Source organism: Clarias gariepinus, chromosome 23 (assembly GCF_024256425.1).
Source record: "Clarias gariepinus isolate MV-2021 ecotype Netherlands chromosome 23, CGAR_prim_01v2, whole genome shotgun sequence".
NCBI classification, from domain to species: domain Eukaryota; kingdom Metazoa; phylum Chordata; class Actinopteri; order Siluriformes; family Clariidae; genus Clarias; species Clarias gariepinus.
Window position 1 is genome coordinate 12,729,839 of NC_071122.1, and position 17,029 is coordinate 12,746,867.

The 17,029-nt window shown below is 34.8% G+C and overlaps 2 protein-coding genes across 2 annotated transcripts in view; one reads left to right on the forward strand and one right to left on the reverse strand.

Moving 5' to 3' along the window:
- The window catches only part of cenpp (centromere protein P), a 91,698-nt gene that overhangs the window by 40,985 nt on the left and 33,684 nt on the right, over nt 1–17,029 (forward strand). The gene's annotated exons all lie outside the window — the stretch shown is intronic.
- Nucleotides 9,319–15,362, reverse strand: aspn (asporin (LRR class 1)). Its single transcript, XM_053484496.1, has 8 exons — nt 15,089–15,362; nt 13,731–13,999; nt 13,519–13,631; nt 13,037–13,250; nt 11,445–11,555; nt 11,082–11,175; nt 10,852–10,990; nt 9,319–9,974 (listed from the first exon to the last, which is right to left on the reverse strand). The coding sequence occupies exons 2-8, from the start codon at nt 13,966–13,968 to the stop codon at nt 9,774–9,776; spliced, it is 1,110 nt and encodes a 369-aa protein (XP_053340471.1). The 5' UTR covers nt 13,969–13,999; nt 15,089–15,362; the 3' UTR covers nt 9,319–9,773.

The following is a 17,029-nucleotide window of genomic DNA, read 5'->3' on the forward strand; positions in this document are numbered from 1 at the left end:
GTTTAGTTTTTCTGTTACTTTATGTTGTAAATTTATGTTGCATGTAGCACCTTGGTCCTGGAGGAACGTTCCACTGTGTACTAACTGTACATGGTAGAAGTGACAAATAAGCCTACTTGAACTTGAACCTACCTATATCCCTACCAAATTAGTTAAATTATGATACATTAATTAGTTTTAGATTAGGTTTCATAATACTCTGAATGACAGAATATCAGTATAATCTACATTTTGTGGAAGGAAAGAGCATTCTATTGGCAAACAGAAAAATGTTAATTAAAACAAGCTGGTGAGAGTTTTATGTTTAAACAAGCACAGCGTTCTCTCAAGAAACAAATGTCAGACTAAAATGAAAATTTTAAAGTTTTATTTATTTAATTACATACATTGATTTGCAAGAAGCCTTTTCCAATGTATATTGTGTTTTGTAAATCCAGATTATGTGTGCTGCTGTTAGGAGATTTGATTAAAAAAAAGCCAAATATATTTTTGAATGCTCTGTAGATTAAAAGATAATTTGTTCCTAGCTGAGAATTAAAAAGCGACCACTTATGCAATTATGTCAGAATTACTTTGTGTTTATTTAAGGATTTATCTTCCAGGTGTTTGTCAGCATGAGAAAACTTAAACAGTCTAAACCTGTTGTAAAGTTGTTGTTTTTTTCTCTTCTTCTTCTTCTTCTTTTCCCCCTTTTTCTCGGAGACGCTGGTATGTGAGACGTGGCAGCAGTGGCCCAGGCCAACCTGCAGATTTGTTCCATATGTTTCCTGAACAAAGTTTCTCTTGGTGTTTCTGTCGGCCTGTGATTCCTCCTCCCCCTGTTCCCCCCTCCAACGCCTCTCCTTCATGTCTCTCTGTGCTTGCAGAGCTGGCCAAATTGTGATGAAGAGAAAAAAATGTATCCATTGAAAACACTTTTTCTCTAACAATCTTAAATTGCCCCCCCATTCCCTAGTTGGGGAAAAAAAGCACTCTAGCTTTGGCAATCAGACAATCACCTGTCAGTAATTTTGCGTGTATTTTGTAAAAGAGTAGCAAAATAATTTAATATTGAATGTTTATTTAAGTTATTTAAGTATATAAGTAAATGTAAATTTGAAGGCTTTTTGCTTTTTTTGGGACGTCTTTAAAATGCATGCTAGATAGCTTTGGCTGCCTATTGGTCGTTTGCAAGGATTAGACACTTTTAGGTATTTACAAGGATATTTGGCAGATGTTTAAAAAAAACACACATTGGTGTCTTGTTTGTTCTTGGCATATTTATGACTGACATGTCTTTCATGTGGCTAAGACAAGAATTGAAAACAGGACATGGTATTCAAACTGATAAAATGTACACAGAAATATACAGAAGTAAAATGTTGACTATTTTCTCTCTGTTTATGCCTACCCATGTTGCTGAGTATTTACACAAGTCTCTTCAAATCATGGCTTTAGGGGCAGTCTATTAAATCTGCTGTACTACTTTGGCTAGCAAGATTTTTACAGTTCTATGATAAAACATTTATTTTCATAAAAATTGTGGCATATAGCCAAGAACTTATGCACAGAAAACAATTGCTGATATTTAAGTTATATGTAGGACTGAAAACATGTGTTATCGTGTCATCATGAGCATGTGTTTGTCGTCTAGATCAGTGCTTCTCAAGCCTGGTCCTGAAGGATCCCCTGTACTGCACATTTTAGTGTGTAGTCTGCTCTATCACATCCACTTCAATTCAGAAAAGGATGTTGATTTTGTTAAATCTGGTGTGCTGGGAGTTGTGAAAATGATAAGACATCTAAAAGAATAGACCAGGCATACCCACTGCTCCCATTGGCTGGTTTGGTGACATCATGATGCCATATTGGTTGTTGCTAGACGTTGAGAAAAATCCTGTTTGCCAAGTTTTCTGTGTCATGTTCTCTATATACCAGCTAACATGTATCTATAACATCTATAGTAATTTATTTAGACTGGATAAAACAAACATGAGTAAGTTAAATTCAGCAACTTTTTTTCAGGAATATAGAAATAGGTGGGAATAGTCTCTTTTTAGTATCTTTTTTTATATATGTGATTCTTATCCAATTATCTGTTAAGAAATTTGTCCCCATGTTCTTTAGTTGTTTGCCATAACAATTTTCATATTTTGTTCTTAAGTAAATACCATTAATTGTGACTAAACACAACTACTTGTTGTACACTGCTACAGTTGACACTGGAAGTAGCAGGTACTGTATGTCTGGTCTGTCCTTTTAGTCTAAAAGGATAGACATCGAGGACCAAGCTTGACAACCACTGGTCTAAATAACAGGCAACCAGTGTAGCTTGAATAAGACTGGGATAATGTTGTCTGACTTTTTTTCTGGTTAAGATACAGGATGCCGGATTCTGAACTAGATAAAGCCTGTTTAAGGATACATCACGGCACTGAGAAAAATTATCCAGTGTAGGCTTTTTAAAGGGATCCTAGTTTTTCAACATCAACAAATTTCATGTGTTGTGTTAACAGTATTGAAACCAAAGGCAGAATTGTATTTGCCGAATAAATGTTCCAGGAGCTTGAAGTAATAGGGGGCCAAAACAGACCATTTAGAATATTTATTGCACATCAATAAGGCCTTGAACATTCAGCGAGTGAAATGTTCAAGGGGTCCACCTCGGTCGAGATCATCATTTATGGCCTTCTTTAAAACATATGCACCATTTACATGTTTTATTGTGGCTAAGAGTCTCATCACCATACTAGGTCTTCTGTTAATGTCAGTTTTACCCCTCAAATCCCAGTTTGACTTGAACACCCCTCATATTTAAAACAGGCAAAAACTTGTCTGTCTAACCTGAATTCAAGGTTTCAAGCATGTTACTTATCAGTGTTGAGTGTTAAAACGTTAATGATCAGTGCTGTCAACTTGTGCACTCAAGTCCAACAACTAACTCCAGCAATCAAGTCTACATTCTTTAGTTGTTTGCCATAACAATGTCCATATTTTGTTCTTGAGTAAATACCATTAATTGTCAATGCAAGCACTAGATCATTGATTTTAGCCAAAGTCGTTTCTGTTCTTTGGATGCTCCTTCACAGGTCAAACTTTGAGCAAATAAAATATATACCTGTTAAGTGTAATCATGTTGCTTTAGTTATATATATTTCCTAGCTGTAGCAGGACAAAATTACAGTGTTAGACTAGCAACAAGCGACCATTCAGATTATTTGTACATGGACGACACAGACTCAAGATTTTAGCAGCAGTGACAATGAGACAGAGTATAAGTAAATGTGAAAAATCCAAATGTTTGCCTTAAAAGATTTCTCAAAACAATCCTGTGGTTCCTTCAGTTCCTGCTAAAGCATATGTACAGGACACCCTACTAAGCAAAAAGCATGTGCATACTGTATAAATTTGGTCTACGGAATAAGTAATTCGTTCATTCATCTTTTATACCTCTTATCCTGTACAGGGTTGTGAGGGTAAAAAGGCCAAATAACCTAATCTTCATGTCTTTGGACTGTGGGAGGAAACCAGAGTACCCGCTAACCACTATGCCACCATGCCTACACAATACTTTTTGCCCTGTTTTTTATTAGAGTGGGAAAGTTAGTACTGTATAGAGATTTTTGTTTGGCTGTAATCAGGATGCAGAGTGGAGAGTGAAAATACAATGTGTGCATATGAGTGAGATTAAGCAAGTGATTATATCATTTGTGTGTGTGTGTGTATATATATATATATATATATATATATATATATATATATATATATATATATATATATACATACATATATATATACACACACAGTGGTGTGAAAAACTTTTAGCCCGCTTCCTGATTTCTTATTCTTTTGCATGTTTTTTACACTTAAATGTTTCTGCTCATCAAAAACTGTTTTAAAGCTTTGGGACTCCAGCGAACCACAGTGAGAGCCATTATCCACAAATGGCAAAAACATGGAACAGTGGTGAACCTTCCCAGGAGTGGCCGGCCGACCAAAATTACCCCAAGAGCGCAGAGACAACTCATCCGAGAGGCCACAAAGGACGCCAGGACAACATCTAAAGAACTGCAGGCCTCACTTGCCTCAATTAAGGTCAGTGTTCACGACTCCACCATAAGAAAGAGACTGGGCAAAAACGGCCTGCATGGCAGATTTCCAAGGCGCAAACCACTTTTAAGCAAAAAGAACATTAAAGCTCGTCTCAATTTTGCTAAAAAAACATCTCAATGATTGCCAAGACTTTTGGGAAAATACCTTGTGAACTTTTTGGAAGGTGCGTGTCCCGTTACATCTGGCGTAAAAGTAACACAGCATTTCAGGAAAAGAACATCATACCAACAGTAAAATATGGTGGTGGTAGTGTGATGGTCTGGGGTTGTTTTGCTGCTTCAGGATCTGGAAGGCTTGCTGTGATAGATGGAACCATGAATTCTACTGTCTACCAAAAAATCCTGAAGGAGAATGTCCAGCCATCTGTTCGTCAACTCAAGCTGAAGCGATCTTGGGTGCTGCAGCAGGACAATGACCCAAAACACACCAGCAAATCCACCTCTGAATGGCTGAAGAAAAACAAAATGAAGACTTTGGAGTGGCCTAGTGAAAGTCCTGACCTGAATCCTATTGAGATGTTGTGGCATGACCTTAAAAAGGCGGTTCATGCTAGAAAACCCTCAAATAAAGCTGAATTACAACAATTCTGCAAAGATGAGTGGGCCAAAATTCCTCCAGAGCGCTGTAAAAGACTCGTTGCAAGTTATCGCAAACGCTTGATTGCAGTTATTGCTGCTAAGGGTGGCCCAACTAGTTATTAGGTTCGGGGGGCAATTACTTCTTCACACAGGGCCATGTAGGTTTGGATTTTTTTTCTCCCTAAATAATAAAAACCATCATTTAAAAACTGTATTTTGTGTTTACTTGTGTTATCTTTGACTAATAGTTAAATGTGTTTGATGATCAGAAACATTTTGTGTGACAAACATGCAAAGAATAAGAAATCAGGAAGGGGGCAAATAGTTTTTCACTCCACTGTATGTATTATATATATATATATATATATATATATATATATATATATATATATATAGAAATATATTTCACACAAAGGTTTTATTTTGCTCAGGAATGTGCTCAAATACAACACCATACAGTAGCAGGAAATTAAATGTATTACTACAGTAGACAGTTACTGCACATGGATTAACCATATGGTTCAAGGATTCAAATTTGTTAACAGATAGGAGGTTTTCTGCTCTTGATTTAAGAATAGAATTTTCACTCATTCTTCCTTGCAGTTTTTCTAGTTCTGTTATATTTGTGCATGCAAAACATGTCAAAGTTTTATGTTAAGTTTTTATGGTGGATTTTAAGGTATGTATTGGATCCTTGCTCTGTTGTAAAAATATACATATCAGTTTTAGTTTCTTAACTTTTATATTTAGTTGCAGAATTTGCTGACTGTTATTGTAATTCATTGTTTCTCTGTTCCACGGACTACCACACTTTCTCAAAGTACAGTAGATTCATGACTGCATAAAATTTGGTGAAGATTTTCTGTCAAATGTTATTCTTCAACCATGTTTTGGTGGCCTTTGGTGATTGTGGCCAACATATGCGCTATTTTTTGTAATCCAGATCTTCCCTCATCATCAGTTTTCTTAACTTCCACTTCCTAATGACATTTTGCCCAATGGAAGTCACGTTGTGAATCACAAGTAGTTCAGTTTGATGTTTGTGTGAATCCACAAGTGATTTGATATCTTTTTCCGCTGGTTTCTTAGGGATCAATTTGATTAATTTTTACATACTCTGTTATTAGTTTGGAGGAACTCACGATTGATTAATGTTAGCAAAACAACAACAACTTACTATAAGAGAACTTATTATTTTCTGGAATCTATTGTCACCAGATCACAACTTTTAATAAGAGTTGCTGATGTAAATAAGTAGTTGCAACCAGTCAGTTCATGCCTCACAAGTTAATTAAGTTCTGATACTTTACAACTGGAAGGGTCTTTAAACTTACGCACATGCCATTTTTTTTCTTTTCACCACTGCAGTGACGAAAATGGATTTGATTTTTGCTAATCTCCAGACATTTCTGTTGCCGGAGACGGAAAGTTTAAGGACTTAAAGACCGCATTAACATCTGCAGAAATACAGTATTGCCTTTAAGTCGGTGCAATTATTATTTTATTGAATAATTTGGCAAATGATTTAACTTGAATAAGATTACTGTTGTGCACAATAATGTTATTTCATACTGTTTTGTTATAAAAGATACTTTTTAAGTTTGCATAGCACACAATCATTACACCTACACTGATGTCTCAGTGTTTTAGGTATTTGGTTTTGTCAATGGGCTTTAAACAGAGAGCTGAAATTTCAAGAAATTTTTTTTTTTTTTTTTTAAAGTCATGCAAGTTGAAGACATTCTGATAAACTAACATCTCTATGAAGTTCTGCTCAGATCGCACATCTGGTAAAACACTTGTTCTTGTCTAATGCTGGGATTCATTTTCAGCAGCAGTTGGCTCTTAAGTAAAATGTTAAATGCACAATAATTGTACTGTTTACCATTTTACCTAAATTTCAATTCTATAATAAAATAAGCTGGACAATAATTATCTCATATGCCAAAGTATTAAAAATTTGATAAACCCAATTGACTAAATAAAAAAAGGAACACAACAAAATAATGACAGGAGCCACTTTGACTGTTATGACTAATGACACTTCTTAAACACTGTAAATAATTTCTCTCTAACTGAAGAACATTTAAACGGCAGGTTTAAACGTTTTGATTTAGTTTGAAGATTTAGTTTGGGTGTTGCTATTTGACTTATAAATGTAAAGTATAACCATCAGCAGCAGCATGCCTTACCGATATTTAACAAATGTTAATCATAATTGGATAAAAAATATATTTAATATGGTTTGTTTTTTTATTAATGCTACATTAATACTGCAGTAATACAGAATAGAGTATTACTTTCAATTACCATTGAATCATTCGGGAAAATTTACAGGTTCTGTCCACAGGGCAGTGAGCAAAGGTGAAGCAGAAGCTCCATCTGCTGGTAAAAGTTAAATCACAGCAAATCTGCTGTTAAAATTGTAACCTTTCACAGAACACTTTGTATTTTAAACCTAGCAGTATATTTTGGGCTCTGATCCAAATGAAACACAGATTAAACGTTCTCACAATTTTGTTTCCCATATTACAAGGTAGCATCAGATGTGCCACAATGGTCTATAAGACATACAGTAAAAGTAAATGTATGTGTGATTCGCTCTAAAAGGTGAAATATGCATGTTAATTGCACATATAAATTTTACATATAAGAAGAATGTTGCTGCCTCACAATGTCAGGGTTCCTGCTTGAGTTTGGAAACACAATGGAATTACCGTCAGTATTTTTAAAATATATATAACATCAGGATATTTATAAAATTATGATGCTTACAGAATCACAATACAAACTGTATCTGCACCTAGGTATCTTGATATCATATCAGTTGGTCCCTGGTGATTCCCATTCCATGTTTCCTCTGGGTTCTACAGTTTACTGCCACCTCTAAACAACATGCTAGGTGGCATTGCCCATGCTAAATTGCCCTCACATGTGAATGAGCATGTGTACATGTGTTGCCATTTGTGTGTTTCTCCTGTAATGTCCTGATGACCTATCCAGGGTCTATTCCCATCTCATGCCCAGTTTTTCTAGGACAGGCTCCATCACAATCATGACCAAAACTGATTGAAAGCACTTGTGTGTAACTCATTTCTAATTCTTACAATACAGTGGAACCTTGGATTGTTAGTAACTTGGTCTGCGAGCGTTTTTTAAAGATGAGCAAAACTTTTGATAAACGAGCGAAGCCTTGACATACGAGTAGTACGCATGCGCTTTGTGTGTCGAGGGTCACATAATCACATCTGAGCTAATGGTTCTTCTTTCTCGCCCGCTGCTGGATTGTGAATAATCGTCTCCCATGCTCAGTCTCAGTGCGCGCGCGTCACTCGTATAGTCAACATCTGTGCGCTAGTATACTGTTTATTGAAACATTGTGAACACGTGTGCGTAAAGCAAAAGCAAGTGTCATTAGAGAGGTTCCTTGTTGAAGATCCAGAGTTTCTCTCTCTGTCAGAATGAATGTTTTCTCTCATCTTACTTCAGCTTCACAAACACACTAAACGGAAACACTGCTCTGTTGGCTTTGATATACAAGTATGCTTCTAGAATGAATTATACTTGCAATCCCAGGTTTACTTAATACTGTAGAATAGCAGCCATTTTTATCTAGACCCCTGGAACATATAGAATATTTTTTTGTTTTACAAACTCATCTAGATGAAGGTTGTTTTCCATTCTTTATAGAGGAGTCTCAAATGCGGCCTACAAAACTCTCTAAGGACCTGCCAGTGTGGCCCTGTGGTTCTCAATCAATTTTCTTCTTTTCTATTTAATGACATGTTATATGTTTAACCCCTGTATAATCAGCTGTGTCACTCTAAGATCAGCTCAGTAGTGTTATACCTTCTTCTAAATTTATGGCAGAATATCTTTAATATGTTTCTAAAATGCTTTTTTGATGGCTTAGGCCATTGCTTGCAAGTCTGCTCATGTAAGTCTGCACTCATGGCTGTGTCCATGTGTTCACTCTTGCCTGAAAATGATGTTAATGTTGCCCTCGTTAATACTTATTTAAATGTTTGATTACGATTTTATAAAACATGAAATATGGTTGTAAAGCATGAGCTCGAATAGCAAGTCATTTTTCACCAAATTCTTGGTCTGATAAGGATAGCCTCTGAATCTAACGTGACCATGATAGTGGGTGAGGGAGATAATATTGCTATAATCAGAAAGCCAAGCTGGAAAGTTGGCTTTAAAAGGCCAAACCTATAGGTGGCAGTAATGCAACTTACTGGATACCAACCACTGTCCAAAAAAAAAAAAAGAAGAAGCATAGACTTTTTATAGGAATAACACTTAGTATGGGCTTCTGAGTTATGGAATCTATACTGTAAATTGTGGAACATTCATTATTTATTATGAATTATTATTTATTTATTATTATGCACTCAAAATGACTAAAAATAATAATTCTTGTTTCTAGTGACCGTCATGTAGTATACAAATTTATAAACAATTGCATTTGAGACATAACATTAATTTACTTAACTCGTAAAAAAAAAAGGACAAATCTGGCTGAATGGATTCATCTGGCTTTAAATACAGCTGGTGTAAATGACATTTGTTTTACCAATTTTTATTCACAAAAATATTTTTTTTTCTTCTACAAGTTTTAATAAAGGTTTGACATAATTGTGGCTTATTTCATAGTTTACAAGTCTTAAAAAAAAATCTACATTATGTCTCGAGTAATTTATGCTTATTTAGCATAATGTTAGTGAAACAATGAAAGGTTTACTAACAATGTCTTTAATTATACAAAAAAAAAATACTGACTTTAGTTCAGCAATACCACTTATAACAGCATAAAGTTATAAACAGATTATAACAATGATTGCACCCATGGTTCCTACTCTATCACCTGTGGTTTTTAATAACCAGATTAAATAGTTTCCAGAAAAATAAGTCAAAATAATAATAATAATAATAATAATAAACATGCCTGGTGAATATTTTGTTGGAGAATTATCTTCACATGGTGTTTTTCAAGTAAAATACTATTTCATCAGCAGATCTGGATGTCCGGTGCAACCTTATTAACTGAAAGACAATCAAATATATGTTGAGGTGCTGCCCTCCAGTGGAGCCCTGCACTCACTTTCGTCTTAAATTGCCAATTTGCAGAGATCTCGGCCCAGAGGCACAGCGAAAAGTGGCTGGTTGGATCTGCCAGTATTTTACCGGATTGGCAAATAGGCTGATTCCTGAGTAGAGACCCTTCTTTAGCTTGCTTCTTGTTGGGCAGAAGTCGTTCACTCCGATACTGGAAATGCTATTAGCATGGAGGTACACCACCTAATGGCACATGTAAAACAGAGATGTGTGAACTTTCCATTGGTTTAATTAAAAAAAAAAAAAAATAAAAAAAAAAGAGAGTTTCAGGTTCATTTTTCAGTTTGGTCGTCATACCATAACTGGGGATTTTCTTACCTTTCGATTGTCATTGGGGATTTAAATCTACATTCAGATTACAGAGCGAGTGCTTTGTGACAATGTTAAGTTTTGTTTAAGTGGAATAGATAAATGGGAAATGGATGAAGTACATGGAACGCAATAACCAACAATAATATGATTATTCTGATAATTGTTAAATTGAAAAATATCATTGTCTATTCCATTTGTTTTTACAATCTTTAACTGTGTCTAGTTTTTGTCCTCGGCTCTTGTAGTCTTTCCACATCATGGTTTGGTATTTTGTACATCCTGATTAATAGAGTTACTGTTGCTTTCATGTCAGTTCAACCCAGTCTGGTTAGTCAAGGTGTTTCGGCCTGCATGATTGTTGCTGATTCACTTGGTTTCAAATCATTATGTATAAATTCTAAGACTTTTGTGCATGACAATCCCAGGAAAATACTTAAATCAGCTTGATCTTAATTTTAAAATAATTGATATTGATTGTGTGTGTGACATTGGCTATATTCATATTACAAGCAACATTGTTCCAGTATTTTGGTCAGATTTCATGATTTATAAGTGACTTTTATCTGACTTTAATGTGGACGAGTCTGTCCTCTGAAATGGCACGTATGCTTACATTGACATGTCTTTGCTCACATCCTCTTAGTCAAAGCATGCCATATTTGTGGGACCGATCTAAAACATGAACGTGCCCATTGTCTTGTAATTAAATGCACAATTGCTTCTATTTTACAAAATTATCTTTGCTTACCTGTAAATACTTAAGCGTGTTCAAGCCTGGAGGAGTGTTTTTCAGCCTGTTGTTATCCAAATGAATTTCTCTGATTTTGGGAATATAAGCTAAGCTTCCATTCTCCACAAATTTGATCTGGTTGAAACCCAACCCCAACCTGCAGTACACAGACATCAAAAGTAATATCTTTATAAAAGTATTTTGCTATGGCCAGGCAAATGCTTATGACTCTAATATTGAGTGTTTACCTCAGCAAGTTTTTGTATCGAATAAAGTCTTCCACCTCAACTTTCATAATTTTATTATAGTCCAAGTGAAGCTCAGTGAGAGAAGAGGGCAGATCTGTGAACACAAATAAAGTGTAATAAGTAGCTCTTTTTATTTATTTATTTTAAATATTATTAATGAGAACAGATTATTTATCCTGTATAAATAAATCAGATTCTCCTTTGGGAGAACTTAATAGTTATCAAAAGATTCTTTAAACTGTTTCCAAAATAGCATTTGTGTCCAGATATCATTCCAACTGAAAGTCTGTAATTTTAGAACATGCCAAATTCATAAAAGGCCTGCAATCAAATTCATGTAACCATGTAGTTTTGAAAAATTACCTTTTGGTACTGCTGTGAGCCTTGCTTCTGCAATTCTCAGGTAAAGGGTTGCCATATCATTAAATGCTCCGAGTTCAATCCCACTATTGGCAATAGGATTAGCGCTCATTTCTGGGGGAATAAAGAGATCCTTAACATTTAACCCATTACATATACTATAATGTATATGAAGCTGCAATTATACTGTAGTACATGCACATACAAAGTGCCTTTGCTAATGATCCAGCTGAAATACATACGGTGGCACTTCACGGCCACCGTAAATACACCTCAGATAATGCATTTATATTTTGTAACCACAAAATCCCTCTGTCTTCCAAATTTTCATTTTCAGTGTTTATGGCAATAAGCTACTGCTGAGCCACACCCCACCAAAGAGTAGCAGAGCTAGGCAACAAGACAGGGGAGGGGCTTTTCTTGTATGAGGTCACATTAGGGGAAAAATCTAATTATCTTTTTTAAGCTCTGGACAATAAAAGAGATAGAATGTAATTTTAAATATAGAAAAAAACGGTTCATAGGTTTTTGTTTTCCACTTTTTTCCTTTTCCTACATTTTGCACTGGATATCCAATTGAAAGTCTGAAAATTACTAAAAAGTGAATTTTACATAATAATCATAATTAGAAGATGTATTTTTAAATTTAAAACATGCTTTCATGTCATAGTTTGACTTGAGACTAGTTCAAGCATACATTCTCTATAGGATTGTAATACATGATGCATTGCATAAATCGGTGCATATACTGTACTGTATGTTGTCAGTATGACTTGGAGCCAGGAAATCTTTTTAGAATGATTAAACTGGTTTGTCGCAGAGAACAAAATGTAGAATCACATTATATAAATTACTGATATTTAGACTGTTTGGAGAGAATTTATTATATCATTAATTAACCCAGATAGCTCAAATTTTCCAGTCAGATTTATGACTAGCCTACATTTTCTACCAGTATCACATTTCAAACACATTTCCCTAATTTTTTTTTTTGATTCTGTAAGCTTTTTAGAGATAATGACCATTGACCAAGCACTATATAAATAAAACTGAATTGAATTGAATTGTTTTTTTAAACCTATTAATCATATATGCTAAATGTACTTTAAATAAGCATTGGTGTGCACAGCATGGTTAAGAAATGCATAGCTTTACTCCCTCACATCTCAAGGGTCCCTGGTTTAGTCCTTGAAGGTGGAGTTTTCTCATGTTGTTCCTGCCCCCGTATGGTTTATGTTACTTCTGCTTTGCACCAGCTGTGTGTAGGTGAACTTTTACCTTGTGAACCTTGTGAGCCAAGAAAAAAAGTGTAGTCTCTTCGGTCAGTAAAACAAAATGGGGGTGGGGCGGTGGGGGGGTTCTTTCTTAAGTAACTTGAACACTAGACTTTAGCACACATAAAATAATAATAATATTTTTTCCTTTTCCAGCTCTTTCACTTGCATATTTTACTAAATTTACAGATTTCCCCCAAACCCAGTATGTTATGTAAAACTTGAATAGTGTTAAAAGTGCTGTATACTGTGCATTTTTTTATATAAGAACATTTCTTGGATGTTCATATTTCTATCATTTCAGATGATGAAAAAGCATACCTAGAACATGCAAGGATTGCATCCCTTTAAATGCATCCTTGTGGATTTTGCTGATCTTGTTGTCATGGATTCTTAGCTCCAAGATGTTTTTTGGCAGATTTTCAGGTATTTGTGTCAACAGATTGTATGACAAGTAGAGTAGTCGAAGTTTTCCCATGTTTTGGAAAGCTTTTGGATGAATCTTTGAAATCTGGTTATTCACCAGAAACAAGGCCTGTAGTAATAAATGCAAAAAATATACATGACTTGATTATGCATGATAACATAACTGATACAGTTTTAGTGTTAAAACACAGGAGCTTATGTGTTAGTGTTTACTTAATACATTTGCCATGTTCTAAAAAAATGTTCTAGTGTCTTGATCACGTCTAAACTTATACATGAGAATACATAAGAGATATATCATGTATATATCAAATATATAAGAGAATATCATGTCACACTTAGTAATAGTAAACATGAACATCAGTCATTTCTCTTACATAGAGATTACTCATTTTTTTAAAGTCATTCTCCTTGATTTCAGTGATATCATTGTTTTGAAGATCAATCATTAGTGTGTCTTCTGGAATATCCCGTGGCACTGATGTCAAACCTATTAAAACATAAACACGAGTGATTATGTCATCATACTAATTAAGAACTTCCTGTGGGCTGTTAACACCCAGTCAGTAAAGAAAAAAGCATCTATTACCTAGATCTGAACACTGAACAACTTTTCTGAAGCACTGGCAGCCAAAAGGGCAGTCTGTAATAAAGTTGTCTTCAATCTTGTCATCTTCGTCAGCATCGTCATTGTCATCATCATCTTCATCACTCCCATCGTCCTGTTGCATGATGTCATGAATCTTCATCAACTCCATGATGTTTATTGGCTTGTATGGTTTTCCATGGCACAGGAAAAGTAAGGCGAACAACAAAATCACTCTCATTTTGTGGAGAATAGGTCGGGATGTTTAGGGCCTGAATGGGGGAAAAAATGCATGTAGTGGTACAAACTGTTTATTTGATTATGTTACACAAAATCTGTTGAGTATATTGTTGTAGTAGTTGTGGTAATATACCGGACATTAATGACTACAACTAATGCTTTTTATCTATAACAATTGTTTTTAAAGAATAATTTAGAAAAAAATAAATTACTATTCAAGAATGTGTGCACATACAAATGTAGAGGAATATAGAAATAAAACATGTCAATTTGCTGTATAAGCTGCATTCTCAGCTAGAGGGCAGGAAACGCTTATATTCTGTGAAATTTGCTAGGTTAAAAACCTTATTTGGCTCCCAATCTCATCTTCTTTATATTTCCATCACCTAAAATAGTTGCTATAGCAACAATTGTTGCTAAATTAAAAGAATAATTATAATACGTTTCAATATTAAGTACACTAAGAAAATCTACATATAATGTTAATTGAAATAAATGTGGATTAAGACTATTACAGCATGTAAATGTTAATAAAATGTAATCAGGAATGGATTGTGATCTGTCAGCTTTTAGGAAAACCAGGTATGTTAAAAAATATTTCAGTTCTACAAAAAATATCAAGGACCTTAGTAATATTACAGAAGAGACATTAGTAAAGTGGTGTTTTAGAGTTGTGAAAAAAATACAACCAAGTATATAGAAAGATTTTACTATATTCTCACCCTTTTATGTATAAATTGGATATATAATACTCTTCCTATAAACAATTGAAATATTAGCCCTACAACATTCTTTGATTAGTTTTTTCTATTTAACAGGCATTTAATAGAGCTGTATCAATAGATATCTGTATAAAAGTCACTATATTGATTTCATCCGCATTTTATGTCGATATGCTTAAATCTGCAGTACTTTTTGTGAGTAACTTAATAAAGTGATTGTATTGAATTGTAGCAATTAGAATAATGAATTGTAGTGATTTAGTAATTTATAAATATTCAAGTAGACTCACAGAAAGTATTCAGTAGTTTAGTTCTAACTCAGTTCAGTATCAATTCAATATCAACAATTCAGCACTTTATGTAAAATAAAAAATAATAATAATTATTATTAAGTCATACCTGAAAAACAGTGGTTATCTTTGTTATACTCCAAAATCCTGATGGAGCAACATTAAAGTGTCTGCTGAACCCAAATCCCTGCACAGAAGTTCAAGATGAAAAAAAAGTATATGCTGAAGAGAGTTGCTCAATGGTCATTAAAAGACCAGAGGAGCTACATGTGAGAAGACATCACACACTGATCACAGTGTCAGTAAATTCTTGCTGCTGAATACATAATATTTCAGGGCATATGTTTCTCATCACTGCTTGAATCCTGGCCAAAACTGTAAACTTTTATGTTCAAGCTGTTATTATAGTCCTTATAAAGGGTATTGGGGTGGGTCCTGGCGGACCAGCACACTCTGAGTGGGCGTCCTTTTGGTGTTTTAAATGCATTGGCTTCTACTGTTCTCTTTCATTTGTTTTTTTTTTATCATTATTGTGAGAAAGATTTCTGTTTAGTAAAACTACTAGGAAGCCAAAAGCTAGTTAGACATTACTATTTATAGTCTATTTATATATCCAGATAGTACATATTTTATATATTATTCCGAATATGTTGTATGACCTTGCAATTCAATAAATCTTTCCTAACTACAAATTGAATTTAATAAATAATATGACCAAGAGGAGCACATAGATGTAAAATCTAATAAATCCCCAAGCTAGTTAATTACTTAAACTTTTGGAATTTAAAGAGGTAATAACAACTCAATAGCAAAAGGAATTATTATAAGTATACGGTATGGCTAAAGTCTTCTATAACAGTTTCCAGGAAATACATTACAATGTGCTTACAACAGCACAGCTTTACTTAGGGCTGTATTTATGGCAATCTCACAGTGCCAAATATGGATAGGTTTGGCAAGGGTACTTGTATATGATTGAAATTCTTCTCTATTAAGTAGATTTTCCCTCTTACCCCACATGCCTTTTTTACCTAAATAGTAGCAGTGCCAGTTCATTTAAGTATAAAAGAAACTACTACCAGCCACCTTTATAGTGGTCACTTAATATAAAATAAAAAGAGAAATGAGTGTATATATTTAACAATATGAATAGAATTTCATAGAAACTTAAAAATTCAGTTGTGATATTGCACTTGAAGATATTGCATGTTTGTTGAATTGGGGTGTCATACACTGATCAGCTGTAAAATCAACACCACTGTCAGGTGAATTAAGCAAAACTGATCACCAGCTACGCATAAGCAAACTGGTGACAGGAGCATGGGCACTCAAGGCTCACCGAGGCCCATGGGGACCAAAGGCCAACCAGTCCAGTTCATATCCACAGAAAAGTTGCCTAGAATGCAAAGAGCCCAATGCCAACAACCCAGCCCCCAAACTGATCCCAATCCAATCAAGAACTTATGGGATGCGCCAAACACAATGTCCGAGCCACACACAAACCACCCTGCAGCCCACATGAGACAAAGGATTTGCTTCCAATGTCCTGGTGCCAGACACCAAAGCATACCCTCAGCGGTATTGTGGAGTCATGCCTCAGTTTTTTTTTTTTCCCCAAAGATCAGGAAGTAGGGCAATTCTGTGTCTTCATGACTACTGCTGTGGTATTAGTGGGCCAGGAGAGGTCATAGGAAATGTGCATACAATAAACATGAAAGCAGGGACCCTCTTCACGCACTCTCTGTTGATGTAAGAGGGATAGTAGCCTGCATATATATTATTATTATTATTATTAATATTATTATATTGTTTTCCAGAAGTTTATTATGAATAACTTTTGTTTTTGAGGACAAGATTGTTTGCTAAACACCACACTGCCAGTCTTTGGACCTCATCCTTGTCGAATGTTTTATCTCCTCCTGAGATACTCTAAGTCCAACCATAGTTACATCATCCGTGAAATGAGATGATGATGTTGGTGGAAGCACAGTGATGAGTGAGAGGGCATAGAAAATAGAGCTCAATACTGTCCTGTTTTTCATGCAACAAA

Coding starts and splice junctions, on each gene's coding strand:
- aspn (XM_053484496.1), bottom strand. CDS start 13,968: ATGAGAGTGATTTTGTTGTTCGCCTTACTTTTCCTGTGCCATGGAAAA. Junction 10,991..11,081: donor CGATACAAAAACTTGCTGAG/GTAAACACTCAA, acceptor TGTGTACTGCAG/GTTGGGGTTGGGTTTCAACC. Junction 9,975..10,851: donor ACACGCTTAAGTATTTACAG/GTAAGCAAAGAT, acceptor ATGTGCCATTAG/GTGGTGTACCTCCATGCTAA.